Source organism: Pleurodeles waltl, chromosome 6, assembly GCF_031143425.1.
Source record: "Pleurodeles waltl isolate 20211129_DDA chromosome 6, aPleWal1.hap1.20221129, whole genome shotgun sequence".
Classification (NCBI taxonomy): Eukaryota; Metazoa; Chordata; class Amphibia; order Caudata; family Salamandridae; genus Pleurodeles; species Pleurodeles waltl.
Window position 1 is genome coordinate 1,317,445,466 of NC_090445.1, and position 26,329 is coordinate 1,317,471,794.

At 43.6% G+C, this 26,329-nt stretch overlaps 1 protein-coding gene across 9 annotated transcripts in view; it reads left to right on the forward strand.

Annotated features, from left to right (window-relative positions):
- The window catches only part of BMPR1A (bone morphogenetic protein receptor type 1A), a 435,163-nt gene that overhangs the window by 327,780 nt on the left and 81,054 nt on the right, over nt 1-26,329 (forward strand). For 8 of the 9 annotated variants that reach the window (XM_069240609.1, XM_069240610.1, XM_069240608.1 and 5 more), the window contains 3 exons: nt 18,493-18,592; nt 20,249-20,387; nt 24,136-24,328. In XM_069240609.1, coding sequence (XP_069096710.1) covers nt 18,493-18,592; nt 20,249-20,387; nt 24,136-24,328 — 432 coding nt within the window. The remainder of the gene's footprint in view (nt 1-18,492; nt 18,593-20,248; nt 20,388-24,135; nt 24,329-26,329) is intronic. The other variant, XM_069240617.1, reaches the window with a different exon arrangement.

Consider the following 26,329-nt stretch of genomic DNA (forward strand, 5'->3'; position numbering starts at 1 on the left):
TTTTTTTCTTTTTTTTTTTTACCATGTCGAATTTCCAGTGTAAAAGCTACACATCCAGGCAGCAGTGGCAGGCCTAGAGACTTGTTTTCACTTGTCACGTTAGCGCTGGAACAATAAGTGCTGCAGTCCACTGATGACATTTAACTTACAGGTCCTAGGTACACAGAGTACCATATACTAGGTATATAAAGGTAAGTTAAAAATGCCAATCAGGGATTTGCCAATTCTACATATTTTTAAGGTTCCACGCACAACACTGGTCCTGGCACCCCAGTGTTCAAAAAAATCCATGCAGCAGGAGTCCACAAATTGTATGGCAGGGGCGTTGAACATGCATAAATGTGACCTTTCCTTACAGAGTATATCATAAAAAAAAATACAAAAAACCCAAAAGACTATACTGGTAAGGTATGGCTTATTCTGGCCTTCATGATTTAAGGTATGTTTAAATAACCTTAGAAATCTTCCCCAAAAAGATAGTTGGTGATCTTATGGTTACTAAATTAAGGTGGTAACCCTGTACAAGTGAGCAGTAATGGTTAGCTGAGCAAATCATAATTTGTGCCCTTGCCATGCAAACCATGAATCACAAATGCAGTTCTCCTGATCTCACAATGTTTATTCAAAAAAATATGTGGAATCCTTGTTTTGTTTTAAAGTACTCATGCAAACTTAACCACAGCTCTCTGTTGCTTGAAATAATGTCTGGCTTAGTTATTTCTTTAGTTTTGATAGGGTTGCCTTAGCCTGTTCCTTTTTCAAGAAAATGTATTATATTCTATTATTTTACAGTTCTGGATATTGAGCTTCCACAGACAATAACGATAACTCTCGAAATCGCTGTGCACTGTTTATGACGTCACATATTACATCAGTAATGACATATTCTACGGAGTGCTGAAACCTTTTAAGCCACTCAACCCCAGTCACAGATCTGGGTTTAATCAATCGTTCTTGATAACATACTGATGACATCTTTACATCATTGATGACTTCAGTGCATGGCGAGGGTGCAAGTAAAATTTACTTCAGTTAAATAGAACTGCTGAATTTCTGTTTTTTTTTTTTTTTTTTGTTTAGAATGTAAAATTTTTACTTCCATATTAACCTTTGTGCTTTTTCAGTGCACATGTGTGTGCTTGTATATTTGTGCTTGATGGCATGTGTGGTTATAGATACACATGCTCTGCATACTTCTGCCATCTAGTGTTGGGTCCGAAAGGTTGCAAGCTGTTTTTGTATCCCCAGAATAGTCTTTCGAGTCACAAGGTGCAGTGACTTCTCCACCTTGCTGGTAATGGGCATCAACACCATTGTTAAATTCTTTTCTTCGGCAGTCGAGTCCGATAGTGTTTCCCCGAGCTCTGGGTCGAGGCCGTCTTTTTGGAGTCTTTCCATTTGGGATACCTTCCCAACTGTTGGTATTGTTTTCAAACGCACATATTCAATTCCTTGGATTTTGGGACAAGAAGAAATCAACCGCCGGATCGACAAGCTCAGGCGCTCACCCTTTGGGCCGCCATTTTCTCGATTCAACCAACTCTAGGAGAAACTCCTGATGGAATGGACTCTTTCTGTCCCAAGTGCCATGCGAAGTTTCAGCGGACTGACCAGCACCAGGTCTGCAACCTTTGTTTGTCCTCAGACCATCCAAGAAAACGTTATGGGATCGAAGGGCCTGCCACTGCGAGATGCAGCAACAGGAAATGAAAGAGATCCCTGACATCTTTGAAGAGCAAAATGGCGAGTTGGAGCCCAAACCAGAAATACAAGAGACCTCAGTGGCAGAAGAGGTGACCTTTATGGTCAAGGACTCCGAGTCAGATGTGGACACATTCCTCGAGAGGTAAGATCTCTCTCTCTGGCGCAACATAAGGTGAGCACTGGCTCTCCTGTCCTTTCTTAAAAACCATGCCACCATCGCCGTCCGGCCATGGTCGGCATTAAAAGATTCATTCGGATGCCCCTCCATTGGGCTTACCATGGAGGATATAGTGCTGGTAGACAGCTGCACCCATAGCTCTCTGCAGTGGTGGAGCAAAAGCAACTTGTTAAAGGGTCGGCCTTTCCTAGACCCTGTTCCTCAGATCATTCTCACAACAGATGCTTCACAGACAGCCTGGGATTCTCACCTTCTGGATCTCACAGTTCTAGGTCTCTGGAATCACAAACACCGCAGTATGTACATCAATTACCTACAGTTTCTTGCTGTTTAACTAGCACTAAAAGCATTCACACCTCACAAACAAAGTTGTCCTGATCTGCGCGGGCAACATGACACCCATGTATTATGTGCAGAAAGGGGGGGGGGGGTACATTCTCAACATCTGTCTTGCCTGGCACAAACAATCTGGCGTTGGGCCATTCTCCACATCCACCTACTAGCAGAACATCTCCAAGGGGCACACAGCAACTTTGCTGACCTCAGCAGGATGCAGCAAGAAGTCCACGAGTGGGAAATCCATTCACAAGTGCTACTTCCCTTTTTTAAAAAGTGGGGGTTCCCAGACATAGACCTATTCGCAACAAAATAAAATGCAAAATGCCCAAACTTCGCCTCCAGGTTCCCACACCCTCAGTTCAAGGGCAATGCTCTAGGAAAGAACTGGTCAGGGATATTTGCCTATGCTTTTCCGCCTCTCTCTCTCCTTTCGTTTCTGGTTTAAAAGTTCAGGCAAACATTCCTCACATTGATCCTTGTGGCACCCATGTGGGCCTGGCAACTGTGGTTCACCACCCTTCTAGAACTGTCAGTAGTTCCTCACAAGAAGCTTCCCCTTAACCCGGACGTTCTTACTGAGAACCATGGTCAAATCAGACACCCAAATCCCAAGGAATTCAATCCTGCTATATAGCTCCTGAGGTCACAGAGTTTGCTTTCTCCACTAAATTTGATTGTCTTGGTCCTCTTTACACCCCACAATTGGCATACTGGTGTACCCTGTAAGTCCCTAGTATATGGTACTTAGGTACCCAGGGCATTGGTACACCAGGGGTCCCCCATGGGCTGCAGCATGTATTATGCCACCCATGGGAGCCCATGGAAACTCTGTTTGCAGGCCTGCAAGAAAAGGCGCATACAGCCGTTCACTGCTGGTCGCTACACCAGGTCACTGTAAGTCACACCTATGGTGGCTCTTTCCAGCCCTAAGGGCAGGGTGTGGGTCCCTCTGCGTGTGGGCACCCCAGCAGAGGTGTCCATACATACTCCAGTTCCAATTCCCTGGACTTTGTAAGTGCGGGTAAGCGATTTCAGCTATATGCTGGCCATAGGTCGCTACTTATGGTCCAGTAGATAATGTTAACTCCGAACCTAGGCATGTTTGTTATCCAACATGTCAAAATCATACCTCAATACTGATGCCAGTATTGGTGGCATGATACTATGCACTCTGGGGGCTCCTTAGTACAGCTCCTAACAGTCTTTCAGGTCTGTGAGCAGCCCATGCTGCTGCAGCCCCTCAGACAGGATTCTGCCCTCCTGGTGCTTGGCCAGCTCAAGCAGGGAAAGGCAGTACAAAGGGTTTCCTTTGGGAAAGGGATGAAACCTCCTCTCCCTTAGAAATGTGTTACAAGGATGGAGAGAGGTAGCCTCCCAACGCCCCCCTGTTTGCTATGAAGAGCATGTTTGATGCCCTCCTTGCATAATCTGGTTTGCACCACTCCAGGTTCCCCCGGTCCGTGCTCTGGCTTGAAACTGCACAAATGAAAGGGGAGTGACCATCACCATCCAGGAATGGTGCCCAGAGCTCCTCCAGGTGGCCACTGGATTCTGCCATCTTTAAAACAAGATTGGCAGAGGCCTTTGGGAGCATCTGACTGGTCAGGTTAGGCAGATAACATCAGTGACCCCCCTCTGCTAGGTGATCACCTTGCAAAGTGACCAACCCCCTTTTTGGGGTATTTAGGGAGTCGCAGTTCGGCACGCAAGACTCCATCAGGACTCCTCTGCAATGACCTCTTCTGCTCCTTGCCACCTGAACCGCTGCTGGATTTCACAGTAACCGAACAAGACTGCAACACTGAGACAACCTCTCCTTGCAATATTGCTTCAGCTGCTCCTGTCAGCAACTTGCAACATTTCCACAACTGGGGAATGTAAGCCTTCAACTGCACCAAAGAACCAATATGGAATCCCCCTTGGTGTGAAGAAGTCCTTTCCCTGCATCTGCAGCCACCTATGTTAACAACGTCCGGCTGCTGGAATCTGCTGTCCTCTGGACCTGTGAAGATTCTACAATACAAGTGGTAGTTCTGAGGGGTCCTATGGGTCCTCTCTGCCTTCTGTCCAACTTGGGGGATGGTGAGCCCTTGCCACTTCCTCCAAGATAGAACCCCTGTGCGCCGCGACTGTTGCAGCAACTAAGGCTTTGTTGAATCCTGCTCAGAGGGATCTTCAGGCTCCAAGTAGCCCCGGCCCCCAGCACTCTACCTCTGCATGGACAGTCTCCTCTCTGCTGCTCCAGCGACATGGGACTCCTCTTCAGATGTGCTGCCTGGGCCTCACTGAGACTTACTGTACCTGATGCCAGTGAGTTGCTCAAGGGGGCTCTGACTGCTTCTGCTGGCTCACCTTTCTTCTGAGGGTCAGCCCTGACTCCCCTCCAAGGGTTGAGTCCCCAGGACCTTGCAGATCCTCTTTAGCTCCACAAATCTCCAACAGCTCTGGTTCCTTTTGCTTGTTGGTAGTCCTCCAGACCACTGACCCATCTGCAATTTGGAGACTGTCGAGGGACAGCTCCTAGGTGACTTCAGGGACTCCTCTGCAGCTCCTGGACTCCGTAGCTGGACTTCATCCATCACCGTCGGCCTGGATCTTCACCCACAGAAGGGTGGGTATTGCCTCCTGCCCCACCTGGACACTCCTACATGGACTGGACTCTGTCTCCTTCTTTTTCAGGTCCTCTTCATCCAGAATCCACTATTGGGTTCCACCGGCCTGGTCCTGTTCTTGCAACATCCCATTTACGAGTCCCCATGTTAGCCTATGGCACGTCCAAGTAACTTATCTCTGCCCTCCTGGTCGCTGGGGTCTTCTAGATACTTACCTCTCCCATCCCTTGGTTAACTACTCCATATCCTCTGGTGGGGGACCCATTCTCGCATTCCACTTTTTTAGTATATGATTTGGCCATCACTATAGGGCCCTTGCTAATTTTTGCTATTTTCTAATACTTTCCTTTGTATATATTGTGTGTACTCACCTCCAGAAGGGTGATTGCCTATAGTAATCTAGTTTGGTGTTCCTGTAATAAAGTACCTTTATTTTTGGACCACTGTGTGGTTCCTTTCATGTGGTATAAGTTACTGTGTGACTACTGTGGTATTGCAAGTGCTTCACACAGATAAACTAACTATTTTCAAAGAAGTACATACCCTTCTAAAAGGAGCTATAGAACCAGTACCATTGCAATACCAAGGAACGGAGTTTACTCCCTGTATTTTCTAATCCCCAAAAACGATGGGTCTTTCAGACCCTTAAACCACTACATCCTATCAGAACATTTTCATATGGTCACTCTTCAGGATGTTATTCCTCTATTACTAGTAGGAGACTTCATGACAGCGTTCAATCTAAAATGATGCTTCTTTTCTCATTCCCATTCATCCTGCTCACCGCAAATACCTAAGATTTGTAGTAGCAGGAAAACATTACCAATTCAAAGTATTACTATTCGGAGTCACAACTTCTCCAAGAGTATTCACAAAATGCCTTGCAGTGGTTGCAGCACATCTCAGAAAAAAACAAATTCATGTTTCCCTTTATTTGGACGATTGGCTCATCAAAGCCAGTTTATTCCCACAGTGTCAAAAAGATACTCAAACTAAAATTCATCTCCTGCACTCTCTAGGATTCACCATAAACTACGTCAAATCTCATCTGCATCCTCTGCAAACACAACCATATCCAGGAGCTATCCTCAATACACAATTAGGAATAGCCTTTCCCACCAAAATAGGGTCCAGGCTTTTCACACATTAATTGCAACATTAAAACAGAACCAAACATACACAGTAAGAACTGTTATGAAACTTTTAGAAATGATGGCCTCTTGCATTGCAATAGTGCCCCATGCCAGACTTCATATGCGTTCTCTTCAACAATGTCTCTCTCATCAGTGGTCTGAGGTACAGGGTCAAATGGACGATCTAGTGTTTTAGGACCACCAGACTTATCTCGCTCTACATTTGCGGAATACCACAAACCTTATGAAGGGGCGGCCCATTATAGACCCTGTGCCTCAGATTACTCTCACAACAGATGCCTCAAAGAACGTTTTGGGGGGTTCACCTCCTCAACTTGACAATTCAGGAGATATGGGACAGAATTCATTGGTCTCTTCATATCAGTTACCGTAAACTACAAGCGATATTCTTAGCAATGAAAGCATTCCTTTCACAATTGCAGCACAAAACAGTGTTGATATGTACAGACAACATGACTGGCAAAAAAGGGAGACACACAATCTCATCAACTGTCCCAACTAGCACAAACAATAAGGAAATGGGTGATTTGTCACCATATTCACATAATGGCACAATATTGCCCAGGGTCAGACAACCACTTAGCAGACCTACTAAGCAGGATGCATCAACAATCACACGAGTGGAAACTCCACCCATAAGTCCTTCATCAATACGTCAGAAAATGGGGAACACCTTAAATAGATCTGTTCACAACACATCAAAACAAAAAATGACAAAACTTTGCATCCAAGTGGCCACACTTTCAGTCCAAGGGCAATGCTCTATGGATGAGTAGGTCAGGGATGTTTGCTTACACTTTTCCCCCTCTCACACTCTTACCATTCCTATTACAGAAGATAAAACAATCTTCCCTCAGCCTGATTTTGGTGGCCCCTGCATGGGCACGTCAACCATGGTACACAGCACTTTTGGAACTCTGTTGTTCCTCATCAAAAGTTTCCCAACAGACCAGATCTTCTGACACAAAAACAGGGACAGATAAGACATCCAAATCCTAAATCACTCAACCTAGCAATATGGCTCCTGAAGTCATAGAATTTGGATATATGCATTTACCACAGGAATGTATGGATATCTTTAAACAAGCATGCAAACCTACCACTAGGCAGTGCTATGCCTCAAATGGAAACGTTTTGTTTGTTACTCTCAAAAAACATTGTCCCTCCTAAACAGCCAACAGTGCAGGACATTGTACAATATTTATTACATTTACAAAAGGCAAATTTAGCCTGCACATCTATTTGTTTACATTTAGCCACCGTAGCTGCATAGCTTCAAAATAGAAAACATATTTCTTTGTTTAGAACTCCAGTTATCAAAGCATTTATGGAAGGACTAAAAAGAATAATTGCACTAAGGGTTCCTCCAGCTCCATCTTGGAATCCTAACATTGTACTCACAAGGCTCATGGCTCCACCATTTGAACCACTTCACTCCTGCCCCCTACAATTCCTTTCATGGAAAGTAGCCTTTTTAATTGCTATCACCTCTCTTAGGCGTGTCAGTGAGCTTCAGGCATTAACTTTGGAAGAACCTTTCTTTCAAGTTCATAAAGAAAAAATTGTATTAAGAACAAATCAAAAATTTCTTCCAAAAGTAATGTCGCAATTTCATATTAATCAAACAATAGAATTGCCAGTTTTCTTCCAAAAATCACAATCAGTAGAGGAAGGAGCTTTACATACTGTAGATGTTAAAACCTAGAACAAAACCTTTTAGGAAAACAAAAAACACAAAGGAAATTGTATATCTAAATCAACTATAGCAAGATGGATAGTAAAATGGATTCAGACTTGCTATACTAAAGCTAAGCGACTACCTGTACCACCTAGAGCACATTCCTCTAGGAAAAAATGTGCAGCTGTAGCTTTTTTTTTTAGGTAACATAGCAGATATTTGAAAAGCAGCAACATGGTCTACGCCACACACCTTTACTAAACATTATTGAGTAGACGTCTTTGCCTTACAACAGGCAAATGTTAGACAAGCTGTACTTAAAACACTTTTTCAAACTATTGCAACCCCTGCACACTAGCAACGCTTTATGGAGGGACTGCTTTACAGTATATGCACAGCATGTGTATCTACAGCTACACATGCCATCGAACGGAATATGTTGCTTACCAGTAGACATCTGTTTGTGCAGTGTAGTGCTGTAGATTCATATGCACCCTCCCTCCTCTGCGGTTGTGTGTACGGGTTGCAATTTAGTTTTATATATATATATATATATCTGTTTGGTGGCTTGTGTAGCTGCAGATACACATGCTGTGCATTATCCCGCCATCTAGTGTTGAGCTCGGAGTGTTACAAGTTGTTTTTCTTCGAAAAAAGTATTTTTGAGTCACAAGACCGAGGGACTCCTCCCTTTCGGCTCCATTGCGCATGGGCGTCGACTCCATCTTAGATTGTTTTCTTTCCGCCATCGGGTTCGGACGTGTTCCTCTTCGCTCCGTATTTCTAATCGGGAAAGTTAGATAAAATATAGAAAAATCGACGGTATTGTTCTCGTTCGATACCGGGTTATTGTTATTGTATCGGCACCGATCGCAGAAGCGCTCCGGCGGCCCTTCGGGCTTCCGCTCTTCAGCGGGGCCTGGTCGGCCCAACCACATCCATCGGCGAAGACTAATGGACCGGACCCCCTTCCGCTTCTGTCCGAAGTGCCACTCGAAGTATCCTTATACAGACCAACACCTGGTCTGTAATCTGTGTTATCACCAGAACACAGGGAGGATACTTGTGAGGCTTGTCGAGCGTTTCAATCGAAGAAGACCCTACGTGATCAACGAGTGAGAAGACTGCAAATGGCGTCGACACCGAGAGAAGAACTCGACGTCGAAGAGAAGGAAAGAATTTCCATCCAGGGGACGGACTCTGACGAATCCGAAAGTGAGCGACCCCCGATGATGCAGAAAACAGTGAGTAAAACTGCCAGTCGAAAACTCACACAAAGATCGTTAAGGCCAAGGGGACGCCACCGCCAGCAGGCCATGGCTTAACCCATCGAAAAGAAGGTGACCAAACATCGGCACCGAAAAAGGCCAGAGATTTGCCGAAGACTTCTGACTCCGGTCGAGATTCCGGCACCGAACGATCTCGACACTGAGAGTTCGACTCACCCAAGGTGAGAAAAATGATGTCGGAACCGAAAAAGACTTTATCGGAAACATCGGTACCAAAAAAATCGGCTTCGGAGCCGAAAAGAAGCTCTTACACAGAAGAGCAAGGACTTTCCAGCCAAATGCATGAAAAACACAGATTTGAGCAGGAAATAAGTATGGATGAACCAGACCATACGCAAAGGAGGTTGCATATCCAGAAAGAGACTGTCAAAATACAAACTCTTCCTCCAATTAAAACCAAAAGAAAACTGGCATTTCAGGAGACAGAAATGCAGCCGAAGGTGAAGGTGGCCAGAGAAAAAACCCCACCACCAAGGTTTTCTCCACAACCTTCCCCACTACACTCACCACAGCTGTCTCCGGTGGGAACACCTCCAATGCAGTCACTGACGCATACAGGGATGACACAGGATGATCCTGATGCATGGGACTTATATGATGCACCAGTATCATCAGATAACAGTCCGGATTGTTACCCAACAAAGCCGTCACCTCCAGAGGACAGTACTGCATATACGCAAGTACTATCCAGGGCAGCTACGTTCCACAATGTAGCAATGCATTCTGAGCCAATAGAGGATGATTTCCTTTTCAACACCTTGGCATCCACCCACGCTTCCTACCAGAGTCTGCAAACGCTCCCGGGTATGCTCAAACATGCAAAACAGGTATTCCAGGAGCCAGTTAAAGGAAGGGCTATCACGCCTAGGGTGGAGAAGAAGTACAAGCCTCCCCCAACAGATCCTGTGTTTTTAACACAGCAACTTACACCGGACTCAGTGGTTGTAGGAGCAGCAAGAAAGAAGGCAAACTCTCAATCGACAGGAGACGCTCCACTGCCTGACAAAGAGAGTAGAAAGTTTGACGCAGCGGGCAAACGAGTGGCAGCACAGGCAGCCAATCAATGGCGGATCGCTAATTCGCAAGCCCTACTTGCTCGCTACGATAGGGCACACTGGGACGAGATGCAACACATTATACAACACTTGACCAAAGAACACCAGAAACGTGCCCAGCAGGTTGTGGAAGAAGGACAAGCAATATCCAACAACCAAATAAGGTCCGCATTAGACTCGGCATACACGGCAGCACGAACGGTCAACACTGCGGTAACCATTCGCAGGCATGCATGGTTAAGAAGCTCTGGATTCAAGCCAGAAATCCAACAAGCGGTGTTGAACATGCCTTTTAACCAAGAACAATTGTTTGGACCGGAAGTGGACACAGCAATTGAAAAGTTAAAGAAGGACACGGACAGGGCCAAAGCCATGGGCGCGCTCTACTTCCCACAGGGCAGAGGCACATTTAGAAAGCCACAATTTACAGGGGGGTTTCGAGTGCAAACACCAGAGCCCTCCACATCGCAAACCAGACCCACCTATCAGGCACAATACCAGAGGGGAGGGTTTTGTGGCTCATATAGAGGAGGACAATTTCCAAGAGGAAGGGGAAAGTTCCAGACACCTAAAACAAGCCAAACCACACAGTGACTCCAATGTCACAAAACCCCAACACTTAACACCAGTGGGGGGAAGACTTACCGCATACTATCAGAACTGGACACACATTACCACGGACGCATGGGTCCTGGCTATTATCCAACATGGTTATTGCATAGAATTCACAAATTTCCCACCAGATGTGCCCCGAAGGGCACACAATATGTCCAAACAACACTTAGGCCTATTACAAATAGAGGTCCAAGCACTATTACAAAAACAAGCAATAGAGTTAGTACCCAACCATCAGAAAGGAACAGGCGTCTACTCACTATATTTCCTAATTCCAAAGAAGGACAAAACGTTAAGACCTATCTTAGACCTCAGAACACTGAATCTCTTCATCAAGTCAGATCACTTCCACATGGTAACACTTCAAGACGTGGTTCCCTTACTAAAAAAGGAGGACTACATGTCAACATTGGACCTCAAGGATGCATACTTTCACATACCCATCCATCCTTCTCACAGAAAATACTTAAGGTTTGTGATACACGGCGTACACTATCAATTCAAATTGTTACCGTTCGGGATAACAACAGCCCCAAGGGTATTCACAAAATGCCTTGCAGTAGTAGCCGCTCACATAAAGAGACAGCACATGCACGTATTCCCATACTTAGACGACTGGCTAATAAAAACCAACACTCAACAACAGTGTCTTCTTCACACGCAATATGTTATAGAAACTCTACACAAACTAGGGTTCTCTATAAATTACCAGAAATCACATCTGCAGCCATCCCAAATACAACAATACTTGGGAGCAACACTCAACACACAAAAAGCAATTGCCACTCCAAGTCCACAAAGGGTCCAAGCGTTCCAAAATATAACATCAAGCATACAGTCAAACCAACACTACCCAGTAAGGTTTGTAATGAAACTTCTAGGCATGATGTCTTCATGCATAGCCATTGTCCCAAACGCAAGATTACACATGCAGCCCTTACAACAGTGCCTAGCAAAACAATGGACACAAGCACAGGGTCAACTTCAAGATCTAGTGTTGATAGACCGCCAGGCACACTTCTCGCTTCAATGGTGGAACCCTATAAATTTAAACCAAGGGCTGCCATTCCAAGACCCAGTGCCTCAAGATGTGATCACAACAGATGCTTCCATGATGGGGTGGGGAGCACACCTCAACAAGCACAGCATACAGGGTCAATGGGACAATAAAAAAAAACAACTTCACATAAATCATTTGGAACTGCTAGCAGTGTTTCTAGCATTAAAAGCATTTCAACCACTAGCAGCCCACAAACACATTCTTGTCAAAACCGACAACATGACAACAATGTATTATCTCAACAAACAAGGAGGGACACACTCGTCACAACTGTGTCTCTTAGCACAAAAAAATTGGCATTGGGCAATTCACAATCACATTCGCCTGATAGCACAATACATCCCAGGCATTCAGAACCAGTTAGCCGACAGTCTCTGTCGAGATCACCAGCAAACTCACGAATGGGAAATTCATCCCCAGATCCTACAGGATCACTTCCTATGTTGGGGAACACCAAAAATAGACCTATTTGCAACAAAAGAAAACGCAAAATGCCAAAACTTTGCGTCCAGATACCCACACCCTCAATCCAAGGGCAATGCGTTATGGATCAGTTGGTCAGGGATATTTGCTTACGCTTTTCCCCCTCTCCCACTCATTCCGTATCTGGTCAACAAACTAAGTCAACTCAAACTAATACTCATAGCACCAACCTGGGCTCGCCAACCGTGGTACACAACACTGTTGGACTTATCAGTAGTACCTCACATCAAATTACCAAACAGACTAGATCTGTTAACACAACACAAACAAAAGATTAGACACCCGAATCCAGCATCGCTCAATCTAGCAATCTGGCTCCTAAAGTCTTAGAATTTGGACATTTAAACCTTACACAAGAATGTATGGAGGTCATTAAACAAGCTAGAAAAACTACGACAAGACATTGGTACGCAAACAAATGGAAAAGATTTGTTTACTACTGCCAGACTAATCAGATTCAACCACTACATGCTTCCACAAAGGACATTGTAAGCTACTTATTACACTTACAAAAGTGTAATCTAGCATTCTATTCCATTAAAATACATCTCACTGCAATATCTGCCTATCTGCAGATTACACATACAACATTGCTTTTTAGAATCCCAGTCATCAAAGCATTTATGGAGGGACTGAAAAGAATAATACCCCCAAGGACACCACCAGTACCTTCGTGGAACCTTAATATTGTATTAACACGACTCATGGGACCACCATTCGAACCCATGCCCTCTTGTGAGATGCAATACTTAACTGGGAAAGTAGCCTTTCTAATAGCTATCACATCACATAGAAGAGTAAGTGAGATACAAGCATTTACTATTCAAGAACCCTTTATACAAATGCATAAACATAAAGTGGTTCTCCGTACAAATCCCAAATTCCTACCAAAGGTCACATCACCATTCCACCTAAACCAAACAGTGGAACTCCCAGTCTTCTTTCCACAACCAGACTCAGTAGCTGAAAGAGCCTTGCATACATTAGACATAAAGAGAGCACTAATGTATTACATTGACAGAATAAAACAATTTAGTAAAACAAAACAATTGTTCGTAGCCTTCCAAAAACCTCATGCAGGTAATCCTATATCCAAACAAGGTATCACCAGATGGATAGTTAAATGTATTCAAACTTGCTATATTAAAGCAAAAAGAGATCTACCTATTACACCAAGAGCACATTCCACTAGGAAAAAAGGCGCCACAATGGCTTTTCTGGGGAATATGCCTATGACAGAAATTTATAAGGCAGCCACCTGGTCTACGCCTCATACATTTACTAAGCATTACTGTGTAGATGTGTTAGCAACGCAACAAGCCACAGTAGGACAGGCTGTATTAAAAACATTATTTCAGACAACTTCAACTCCTACAGGCTAAGCCACCGTATTTTGGGGAGATTACTGCTTATTAGCATATGCACAGCATGTGTATCTGCAGCTACACATGCCACCGAATGGAAAATGTCAATTACCCAGTGTACATCTGTTCGTGGCATGAGACGCTGCAGATTCACATGCGCCCTCCCACCTCCCCGGGAGCCTGTAGCCGTTCTTAGTTGAATGAAAATTGTAAATTTGTAAATGAATATTATTTTAATACACATTATGTACATACATACCTACTCCATTGCATGGGCACATCTAGTATATTCACAACTCCTACCTCACCCTCTGCGGGGAAAACAATCTAAGATGGAGTCGACGCCCATGCGCAATGGACCTGAAAGGGAGGAGTCCCTTGGTCTTGTGACTCGAAAAGACTTCTTCGAAGAAAAACAACTTGTAACACTCCGGTTTCGGCATCCTTCTTAGAATGTATGCCAGGCTTCGAATCTTCAGATTTAAGGCCGAGGTTCAGCAGCAGCTAACCAAGTTATCGTTTGATGGAGAACATCTTTTCGGCCTTTAAGTTGATCAGATGCTTGAAAAAATTAACGAAACCAACACTGCCAAGGCAATGGGAGCTTTACAGTCTCCATCCCCTCAAACAAATTTTTGTCGTCCACAGTTTTGCGGAGGTGCCAGTACCACTTCCCAAAAGTCGCACAACATCTCCTATCAAAAGGAGCTACAGCACACCCAGACTACCAGGGGGTACATTAGAGGGTCATACAGAAGGAATAACAACAAAGGTAGAGGTAAGGAAGGAGCAGCTGAGCCTGCTGCTCCTCCCAAAGTGTGACTCCCTTTCCGTCCCCTCGACCATTCAATACCAGTGCACACTAGGCTTTACATGTGCCACCCCAAGAGTGCTTATCAGAGGGATGGTCACATATGGAGGTTCACTGGGAGGTTCTAGTGTGTTAAAGACCAGTGCATATCACTCTTGGAATGGTGGAACATCGAAAAGTTGCAGCTGGGCAGGCCTTTTCTAGAGCCTGTTGTGCACCATTAGCACAGATGCGTCCCTCACAGGATGGGGCGCACGTCTACAAAACATCAGTGTTCAAGGTCTGTAGACTCCCCTGCAACTAACATTGCACATATACCACCTGGAGTTAGCGATTTGGCTAGCACTCAAGACGTTTTTCTGTCACATGCACCACAAAACAGCCCTGATCAAAACAGACAACATGACTGTGATGTTCTGCCTTCAGAAGCAGGTGGGCACACACTCGTCCCTGCTGTCCACATTGGCACAGAGCATTTGGTGACGGATGATACGCTGTAAAGTCCACCTCTTAGCGGAGTATCTACCAGGAGTGGACAATGACTTGCAGACCTGCTTAGCAGGATGCAGCAACAAGTTCACGAGTGGTAACTCTGCCCTTAAGTCCTACTCCGATACTTTCAGAGTTGGGGATTTCCCCACAATGACCTGTTCACAACTGCCGAAAATGCCAAAGCTTCACCTCCATATTCCCACAGCCACAGGCCACTGGAAATGCACTGCAGATGAACTGGTCAGGGATATCTGCATACACTTTTCCGCCTCTCCCGCTACTTCCATATGTGGACAGGAAACTATGGCAAACCTCTGTCACACTAATTCCGGTAGCTCCCCCATGGGCTCCACAACCCTGGTTCACTACCCTCTTGAGCTCTCTCTCTAGTTCCCCATCAGAAGTTCCCCAACAAGCCGTAATTCCTCACACAACATCTGGAAACTCTTAAGACATCCCAATCCAAAGCAACTCAACCTAGGGATTTGGCTCGTGAAATCCCAGAGTTTGGGTACCTTAATTTGCCCCTGAGTACATAGATATCGTCAGGGAAGCACATCGCCCCACCACTTATACCTTTTATGCAGCAGAGTGAAAGAAATTTGTACACTATTGAGAGCCTAAAAAGATCAATCCTTTAAAACCACAAGCATAGGCTATTGCCTGCCTCCTTTTTCGCTTGCAACTCTAAGGATAGTTTACACATATATTTGATTACTTTTAGCTGCAGTGGCAGCAGCATACCTATAGAATGTAACACTCCTCACTGTTCAGGATCACTGTAATCAAAGCTTTCATGGATGGACTGAAAAAAGTTATACCTCCTTAGCTACTGCCAGTACCATTCTGGAATCTAAATGTAGTTTTCACAACATTAACGGGTCCTGCCTTTGAGCCCCTTCATTCTTTCCATTGCAATTTCTATCATGGAAGTTCGTCATCATAATCACTATTACCTCTCTTAGACGGGTAGGTAATATTCAAGCATTAGCCTTAGAAGAACCCGTTTTCATAGTACATTCTGACAAGGTAGTTTTTCAAACCAACCCAAAGTTCCTCCCAAAGGTGATATCTTCTTTTCATCTCAATAAAACCAAAGAACTACCACTTTTCTTACCACATCAAACCACAGTAGCCGAACGGGTGCTTCATACGCTAGATGGTAAAAGAGCTCTTATGTACTATTTTTTTTTAAATCTGTTTTATTGATTCATATTACTTAAACAGTAACAATCTAAGTATCTGAATGGCATCAAGAGACATTTCAGACACATAATCAGAGTGAGTCTCTCACAGTCTAATGGAATACACAGTTGTATCACAATCCACAGTACAATCTAAAGTGGAATAGATAACACTCATTATTAGAATACCCAAGCAGTAACAAAGTTGAAAGAGAGTAAAATGGGTGTGGGTATTACATAACTGGACTTCAGGAGGGCCGTATGCACAAGGGCACTAAAGACCAACCTATGGGGGTCCGGAGCAATCTAAACTCACCATTGATGAGGACAGACACTCTAAATCCCCATAGGGTAGGAGTCCGTCCGGGATATCCCAGAGTTTGCCCTGTAATGTATGTGAATGTGTTCGGCCACCATGGGCAACCCTTTATTCCTGGAATAAGGATAAGTAGGTGTGATATGGGATAATCATTGGCTTCAAGTTTTACCACAAGCATGTCCCATGTGTTGTAGCTTGTTCACAACTGGGCACTATTGCGGAGGAATCTCAGCACATGTGCCTCTGCCGGTGCCCATTTCAGTACAGCTGGCGTCATCTGGAAATCTCTGGCGGCGCCTTTCACTGCATAGCATTTCTTTTATACAGAATAAATGCTAGGTCAGCAAATTTGTTGAGATATTTGTCCTGTTCGACTCTGGTACGGATGCTTAGTAGGCAGGATTCTGAAGTAGGGGCCAATTTATGTCAGAAATTTCGACAGCGACATCATGGGACACACTCTAAACATTGGGAAGGGGGGTGTAGTCCCATACCATGTGGTAAAAACCCGCCTCATCGAGCCCACATTGCAGGCATCTGGGGGTAGAAGCAGGGAACATATGTTTAATGCGTTGGGCGGATATGTACGCCTGGTGGATGAAGTTAAACTGTGTGTAGCCGAATCTGGGATTACAAAACATCCTCCCCACTTGTTGGTGAGCTACCGTCCAAATTTTGGGTGTTAGTGGTTGTGGGAGAACAGAATTCCATCTATTGAATGCTGCCTTCACATGTCTGGTAGCAGTCATCGATAGAGCTCCATACAAGAGGGTTATTGCTTTCCTTGGGCCAATATCTGACAGTAATGTGTGAAGGATGGGAGAATGTGATGGCTCTGCGTCACTAGCATAGAGCTCTTATGTACTAAATAGACAGAACACAAATTTTGTGGCATGTAGGTCTATAGAGTCACATGTGCCACCCTCCTCTCCGAAAACCCTGGGCTGTTGCAGATACCTTTACTCCGCTTCACTTTACTCTCTCTGTCCTACCCCCGCTGGGTGGGAAAACAGTGGAACTATGGAGCTGATGTTCATGTGCAATAGTGTATAAAGGAGGAGGCGCTACATCTTGTGACTTAAGACTCTTTGAACAAAAACAAGTTGTGCATGTCCGAGCCCAACTTTAGATGGCAGAAGTATGCACAACATGTGAATCTACAGCACTCCATGCCACAAACCTATGTCTACAGGGCAAGTAACATATAAATGGTGTGTCTCTCTCTCTTCAGTGGAGCTTTAACGTTCTAATGCAGCTTGAGGTTTGATTTAAACAATTGTAAATAGAAATTTTGTTTTGGGTGTAGGACCTGTAGCAAGGAGTGTGTTATTTATATACAGAAAATGTAGGAAATATAGAATTCTTTTAGATTAATGTATATCATTGATGATTTGGCAAGTCATTAATACTGTTTAGGAGGCCAAAGAATAATGTTCGTGCTCGAAGATTTCATGTCTTTCTGGCTTAGTATTTTAAATCATTTTTGAATATTCAAAGGCATTGGGAATTATTAATTTGAGTGAGTAGTGATTTCTGTTTTTTTCGAATATTACCAAAGAACAATCTGAATGGAGAAACGCAGGTTGAAAACTGAATGTGTCCGTTTAATATTATTTTCAAGTTGTACAGATAATGAATTTGGTTCTGATGTTACAACAATATATAACGTGATAGTTATCCAACTGTTAATTCAAGTGATGAGAGCAGTCACGTGGTTGTTTAGAAGAACATCTGTGAGAGAACCACTCTGTAGCTGGGGTCAGACCCATTCCCCACCTCTTTACTCAGGAGCACGCCTTCAATGAAATATTGTCAAGCTAACAGCTCACACAGGAATGATTCACTGGGCAATGCAAGTTCCTGTGCAGGTTGGCCTTCAACACAGTAAGTCTCCTTTAAAAGAGCACCTAAGTCACTAAGTGGTTTGAGCGTGGCAGATTAGAATGACACAGACTTTGCACACCTTGGGAACAGTCCTAGATAACAGATAGACCTGGCGAGTAGGTCCACGCTGGCCATTTAAAAAAAAATGCTGTCAGGTTCTGTCTTTCTGCATTTAAGATTCTACATATCCACATATCGAATTAAACATGTCTGTGTTTCAAGGCTGTTTTAATAACATCAGATTTCTGTGCTTTTCTGTGTTTCGGTACAGTAGGGCTGTTGGATGGCACTGCACACTGGATAGCGCTTGCTGTATCGGTTTCCATCTGTCTATTGGTTTTGGGCATCTTCATCACCGTCTTCTTTTACAGGTAAGGGAATAAATGTACCTGTTTATATAAACAGCTGGATTATTTTTAAAAATATGTAGCTGCAAATGATGGAGTCAGATTTTTCCTCAGAAAGCCAGTCTGCCGTAATGGTTTATTTCCTCTCAGAATAACCAGGCTTCTTCAGACACCTCCTGTTTTAAATCCATTTTACCTTGAGGGTAAAGGTAATGTTAAATGTTTTTATAACAATTGAAAATACTTTTCTTGAAATATAGTATCTTATGCCTTTGTTTCTAATGAAAGGCATTACCTCCTAAAACAAATTTTATTGTCTAGCATGCAGTCAGGTTTTTCGACTCTTTCTTATGTCGAATCCTGAACAGTCTCGTTTCTAAAGAGATTAGCTCATCTGCTTACCTCAGAACATTAATTTCCAATCCACTGGTCTAACACATCCGCAAGGATCAAACAAGGTTGTTGCACCAACTATATTATGAAAGAGTCGGTCACTTTTTAAAATCTGTCTGATTTACTTCTCCCGCTTTTGTCTCATGAGGCAGCCTTGCATTCTGGGCAGGTGATCTGGATTGCACAAAGTTTGACAAAAATAGTATGCACTGTACGTTATTGGCACATAATGTGTTACTGGATGGATATTAACTAGCAAAGAAAGTTGAAAGGGTATAGTCTTGATGGACAGTGTGTATGTAGCCATGCTATGTAAAGGGCTGAAACCTTGGACCCTCTGGTTCACCTAGGGGCAGTAACTCGTGGAAGGGTTTGGATACACTGCTTGGATGGGTCACCTTATCTAGATCCACTTGTTACAAGAGTAGCACTAAAGATGCAGTCAAAAACTATCATTTAAAGGCTTTGAAAGTTTCCAAAAAGGGAAATAAACAGGGGCGACTCCTCCACGAAGGCAGAGGATCGTCGTCCCTCTGGATTTTTGTAAAAGGAATAGAGGTGCCGGCGAAGGGCTGGAAGAGGGGTATGTGGACTATAAAGTGTGCATGTCGGCTTGGCCGGCCAAACAGACATGCAAACTTTGCATGTTCTCTACCCGGTTTTATTGTACAGTTGAGTAGAGAACCCTCACCAGTCCTGTCCCGCCACCCCTGTTGTGTTCAGTGGCAAATTGAACTGGAATTAAAAAGACCATTTTATTCGGTTTCAGGGAGTTTCCTCTTCTATTTCTCAAAATACCCAGACTCCCCCTACCATCTACCACTTCTTTCTGCATTTAATGCTTGAGAAAGGGCAGTCCACCATCTCGAAAGGTGAAGTCGCACCTGCCACTGGCTCATAAACATTATGTTCTGTAGGGCATTGGTGGATATCAAGTTAGTGGTTCCATGTACCGAGGGCACTGATGTACCCATGGTGTACCCTATTTTAGATTATTTCTGAAGTACGTTATTTTGTATAGCTCTTTTTATTTTGGAGTATTTAAAAATGGTGTTGTGTGGTCTCCAATTATGTAAATTTAGAGTTCTAGTGTGTATATTAACACTGGCTGGCAAATATGGGGGTTCATTGTTTTGTTTTTATTTGGTCAGACATCTGAAAAACGTCTTAGAAATATGTATTTGGTTTCCATCCGTGGTATTATACTCACTTTTTTTTTTGTTTTTTTACTGGGCAGTTGATGAATATATCTGCAGCATGCAAAACGCTCTTTTTTTTTTTGTTCAGGAATAAACTGCAGACAAACAGACGCCATTACATGCGGGATCTGGAGCAAGATGAGTCTCTTTTCCCACCTGGGGAGTCATTGAAGGACCTTCTCGACCAATCGCAGAGCTCTGGCAGCGGGTTAGGGCTGCCTTTGCTGGTGAGTCATCCTCGTGTGGGTTCCACAGTGCTGTTAAGTGCGCATGTGTCCTAATGCTCACAGGGAGGAGGGGGAAGAGAGGTAGAGAGTGAGCTGTGTTTTTTTTCTTGGTTGTGGCTTTTGATCCATAAAAATCAACTGTGGTTAGTTTGAGGCAGTTGATGCTTTCTACATGTTTCTCCTGTAAGTGGCATATCTTGTGATGTTTGTTTATTTTTATTAAGTTTGGCAGATTACCTTCCTTTTATAATATGACGACTGTAGAAGGCTAATCTCAATCTCAGTAACCCGCCCCCCGTAGCTTTTTATTGCCTACGTTTTTCTGTGCCATTCTGTAGCATCTATTTCTTAAGACAGTGGGGAATGTAATGCATTCTTTCGAAGGTAAGGATAATGATTAGAGGCACCAGAGGAAAACAGGGTAGGCCAATTGGGAACTGTAAAACAACATTGTGAGAAAACAATCATGCTATGAAAGGGAAAGAAATAATTTCACATCTCTGCACAAGATATGTAATACACCTGGTGCATCATTGAGGAATTCAGTACTAGTTTTTTTGGTTAGGGGTGGGGGTCGAAAATCACTGATCAAGCTTTTTTAAGGAGATATATTTTTATTTTGCTCATTTTAATGACACCTTTCTGGTAGTGATATTAAAATATATAATGTATGACATAATAACTAAAAGCGACAGCATGCTTGTTGCCGTTCCAACATATTAACCTATTTTTTTTCCAGAGGTAACGGGTAAGCAAAAATGTTTTAGGTGTTTAATGAAAGGTCACTGAAGTATCTGCTGCTTGGAGTTAGGCAGCCGTTAGTTATAGCTGATGCTACTCCAAATTCTGTCAACAGAAATGTGCAGTTTCTGTGCAGCAAGTAATTCGAAGATGATTCGCCTGAAGAGTCAGACACACTTAGGAAATATTGCTGTGGCTAGTGTGATATTTGGAGCGAGAAGTTTTCCTCATGTCAGCAGTCCTTGAGCTGGTGCACTGGGCACCAATTCACCAATTTTACAATCTAAAAAGCAGTCAGGGCTTGAATTGGTGTCCAGTGCACTAGCTCAAGGACTGTTGACATGAGGAAAACGTCTCGCTCCAAATATCAGACTAGCCACAGCAATATTTCGTAAGATTGCATTGCCTTAATAAATCTTTACGAGAGCCATATTTTCCAAATCAAGACCAGAGATTTTTCCCCCATGTGGCCAAGGTGTGCTGTACTTTTGTGTCTAGTCACCTTTGTCTTTAAAACTGCGAATCTTTGCAAATCTGGAGAAATGAAGTTTTGTTAAGAGTGTTTATCAACCATCTTATTTTTCATTAGAGTGAACTGAAATGGAGCCTTCTGATTGCTCCTTGCTAGGCCTCTTGGTCTATTTTCACTAGCGGTCAAGTTTATTTAAAATCCTCTTTGATAGGTTCCATGACACAAATCGGTTTCGAGGAGAGAGAAGGTGCCTCATGCCATTAACATTGAAGCTATTGTTTAAGATTAAACTTCAGTTTTGCCAATGGCTTACAATGAACTAAAAACAACCTCAAAAGAAGGACTGAAAGCTCCTTTATTTACTTTTATATAGTTAGGTGATTTGTGATGCCACTTTGCATATCCTTAAGGGACCATCGTAGAAGCCCAATTTTTTTTTTGCAAAAGCATTCCCGTTTATGAATATGCCTCCTTCTGAGTGCTCCAGCCCTTCAGTTTAATCCTCTAATATTTCAGCAGTCACAGAAATAACCATTTTGTACAATAAATGCAAAATGCTGCATAATGAATGTAAAGCAGAATTTGCAGAGTAGTTTACTATGAGGGTTCCTCTAAAGTTCAGTTAATGACTAGTTCCAAGTATACATGTGGTAAAGAGGTTATGTTTTTGTGTTCAAGCAGCTGCAAAAGATTGTGTAACTTCTGGAAGTGGAAATATCCAATACCTATCATGGTAAATAATAAGTGGAATGAGAAACCGATCTAGAGTAGAGACAGAAAATGTGATTTGTTATTTTACTAAAAGACTGCAGCGAGGTAATGGAAGTTGCTGATCATTTGAATACCTTCATAGAAAAGTTTTTCTTTCTTTTTATATTTTGACTGTTTTGTCTATTATCAGACAATGTTCAGAGTTTGAAACATCCTTAACATATTTATGCCGGATGCACAGCGCATTATATAGGTCACAAACGGTCCATTGGTCCTTTGCGACTGGTAAAATGCATTTCCCTAGTACAAACCCTATCTAGCATGCCGACGTGCAGAATATGGCTTGCGAGTTGCTATTAGGAAGGGGTGTGTAAATGGTGTCCCTTCCTAATAGCGAGCTGCACTACACTGCGCTGCACTGCACTGCACTGCACAGCGAGCATGAATGTTTTGCGATCGGGAATTCGGTCACAAAACATTCACAGACATGGTGGTCTACTGACCCCAGCAGGCCACCATGCCTGTGAGTGCCGGCCATTCCCAGTGGGTCGCAAAGTGCGACCTGCCTCATGAATATCACTGAAGCAGGTCCCTTGCGACCCATTTGGGAATTGTAAACAGTGTCTCAGACACTATTGTACATCCATGTTTGCGACTCACATGAGTCTCAAAAAAAAAAAATTGCGAGTTGCAAATACTGAGAGTCTTTACTTTGGCCCTTCACTTTTAACAGATATCAAATAATATGTGTAAGCCACAAAACTTTCTAAGCCAGTTGAAACGCCCCTTGATGTGTGGTACAATCTTGTGTACATCAAGTGGGGATTTACGTAAATAGATTATATTTCACAGGTTTGCTGCCAGATTACATTTTATATATTTGATTATTTTTGGGTCAGAGAATAAATGATATTCCAAGGGTCCCAAAGTGGCCAACTGTGCTACCAGACAAATGTCCTACCTAGTTAGTGTTATGCTCTGAATATCTGTATATTCTGTGTTTAAAGCATGACCAGAAGTACTGCCCAGTGCACACTTAGATGCCTTTAATGGAACATCACAGGCACTTCCTGCATAGGTGCCATGCACATAAAGGACTAATACTTCTCAGCAGAGATACCATAGGTTTGAATCTTCTGCATTGCCGCTTCTCATCAGAGCTTCTTTACTTTGAGAGTGATAATACCATTAATTCTCAACATGGATGCTAGAACTGTATTGTGATAGCACAGCCACTTATTTTGCTTTAGTTCCGTGGTGCGGTATAAACACCTCTGTGCATGGCTGCTGTACTACCATTGGTTAGTGTCCGACAAGTTGTGCTTCTACACTTTTAATGTGCTTCTACACTTTTAATATGCACTGGCATTTGCTAGGATTAGCAATTATAATTTTCATCGATCTGTGCAGGCTGTTTTTTGTTTGGTTGACACTTCTTGTGAAACTATTCAGGCACTTAGAAGGTGTTGCGGTGAAGCAGGCACTGTATCCTTTCATGTTTTTCGATTTCAGGCAACTTTCTTGCACACTTCCATCCACAAATCAGACACCAACCCCTGTTATTATTCTTACCAGAGTATTTCCACCTGCCAAATACAAGAGTTGTCTTAATCCCACTTTAGTATTGGATGGTGCGTAGAGAAATTTGCTTGCATTGATGTCTGTTAAATTCACACATCATGTACTGTAATATGTTTGTATTTCATATGTATGCAGATGCAAGTGTGGGACAGTGATGTAGTTCTTCTTTGAATTGCATGTTGCAGAGGCTAAACTTGCTAGCAGTTTTCTAATTTCTATTCTATGGGTCTTGCATCCTTTTAGGTTCAGAGGACCATTGGTAAACAGATCCAGATGGTACGGCAAATCGGGAAGGGTCGCTATGGTGAGGTTTGGATGGGCAGATGGAGGGGCGAGAAGGTGGCCGTCAAAGTGTTCTCCACCACAGAGGAAGCCAGTTGGTTCCGAGAAACTGAAATCTACCAGACTGTTCTAATGCGGCATGAGAATATCTTGGGTAAGTACTGAGAGGCAGTGTTGCTTGCATAGGTAGGTTTTTCGGATGGATGCTTCCAACTGCATGTTCCACACCTTTGGAATTTTCCTTGGCACTAGCCTCTCTATGCAAAATTTCACAGACGTGCTTCCACGCCCAACTAAGTGATGCTGTGTGATTCCAAATCGACTTGTTCTGACATGGATGTGACCGTGCAGAGCTGTATATATAAGCCACTCCTGCGCACTGATGTCATTCACTTCCTTTGCATGCTTTCAAATGTGGATCTCGAGCTCTGCTCATTTTTTTCATAAGTTTGACAAGTTTTTCAAACTAAATTCCAGTGTGTAAGGGAACAATGTCTCCACCTAAAAACTACAGGGTTCAGAAACAATGCTATGACAGTTGAAAACAGATTTCAGTGCCGGACCGGCACAAGTTATACATTTGGTGCTTGGGCTCAGGGTACAAATCCAAGTCATGATGAATGTGCCCTCATGCACCGGAAGGCGATCTGGGATCATGAGAAGCAGTATGTTGCTGAATATCGGAAAAAGTAACTGGCATCACGTACGTCCTGCTCTCGTTCCAAGTCACGGCCATGGACCCATTCCTGTGACAGGTCTTTTCGTTGTGGAAAACCAAATTGAAGAGGGACCACTGGAAGGCAAAGTAGGACTGAATCCTATGCCGCTGCTCTCTATCAAAAGAGAAGAGGTGAGGGTGTCAAGGTCTGCTTGATCTTGCTCCCTGATTGAGGAGTTGATCCTGATGCCTCTGGAGTTTCCTAGGCCAATGACGATGCCACAGTAGGTCAATTCCTTTAAGGAGGCCATACTGTGTATTTTTGCCACTCTTCTGGCTCTTTCTTGAGTACCTTCTGGGCCAAAGACAGCTGCAGGGGCCTCCAGTCAGATTACCACAGGATAATAATCTCTGCACCAGCTGAACCCCTAAAACCCACGTCCGGTTCTGCACAGGTTTCCGTCCCAACTTACATTGCACCTTTCAAACTCCACCAGTCCATCTTCAGTGCCAGTCCCAGAGGGGGATCCAGAGCCTACTCCGGTGCCCAACACTGAACCAAATTTGGCCCAACCCCGATCAAGGTCACATTATGACTCCACTATAGCACACCTATTTGCAGTACAGCCTGATCCAGACAATACACTACAACTACTGCAGAGGCGTCCTCAGATGTTCCATCTTTTTTTTTTTTTCCCCCCCCGATCCTGACCAGAGTTTACCACTACCCTGAGGTGACAGTGGGGATGATGGGGATCATTTACCCAGTCATTATGATGATGACAGTTCATATTTGGACTTAAAGGAGGCCAGTGGACTTGATAATTCCTCTGATACTGGGTTGATCTCACCCCTTGGGCTGCCATTAGAAAACTGCTTTCTTTGCTGTGGAAATTAAACGTGCTACCGAAATCCTGGACCACCTTCTGTGGAAGTTAAGACAAAGCTCTACAACCTGAGTCTGCTTCCTGTGAGTTCTTACTCCTGTTTGACAAACCCTAACTGACAAACTTACTGGCACTTGATCCAATATTTTCTCTTGCCCACCAGTGAACAGGCACAAGAGACCAGCGCCTGCTCCTGAGAGTTTGGTTGTTCAGGCTCCCACCAGCAAGGCGAATCCTAATTAATTATCCAGGACCTGTAGACAGGGAGTTCAGAAGGAATGAGGCATTTGAGAAACAAATGTTTTCTTGGGTCAGCCTAGCCTTGAGGTTATTCAGCATGGTATGCCTATTAGACTGTTACATGTACACATTCTGGGACATGGCCAGCAAGATCTTACTGGCAGGCCCGGAACTGTTTAGGGCCTCCCTGGCTCATACCAGTCATGATGATAAGAATGCAGCCAAATATGTGTTTTGTGATGGTTTAGATACTACTGATTGTTTGGCCTGAGCGGCTGGCACTAGTGTGGTGTTTTGTCGCCATGCATGGATACAGTTCACAGGGTTTTCTGGAGATGTGCAGGCATCCCTTATGAATATGGCTTTTGAC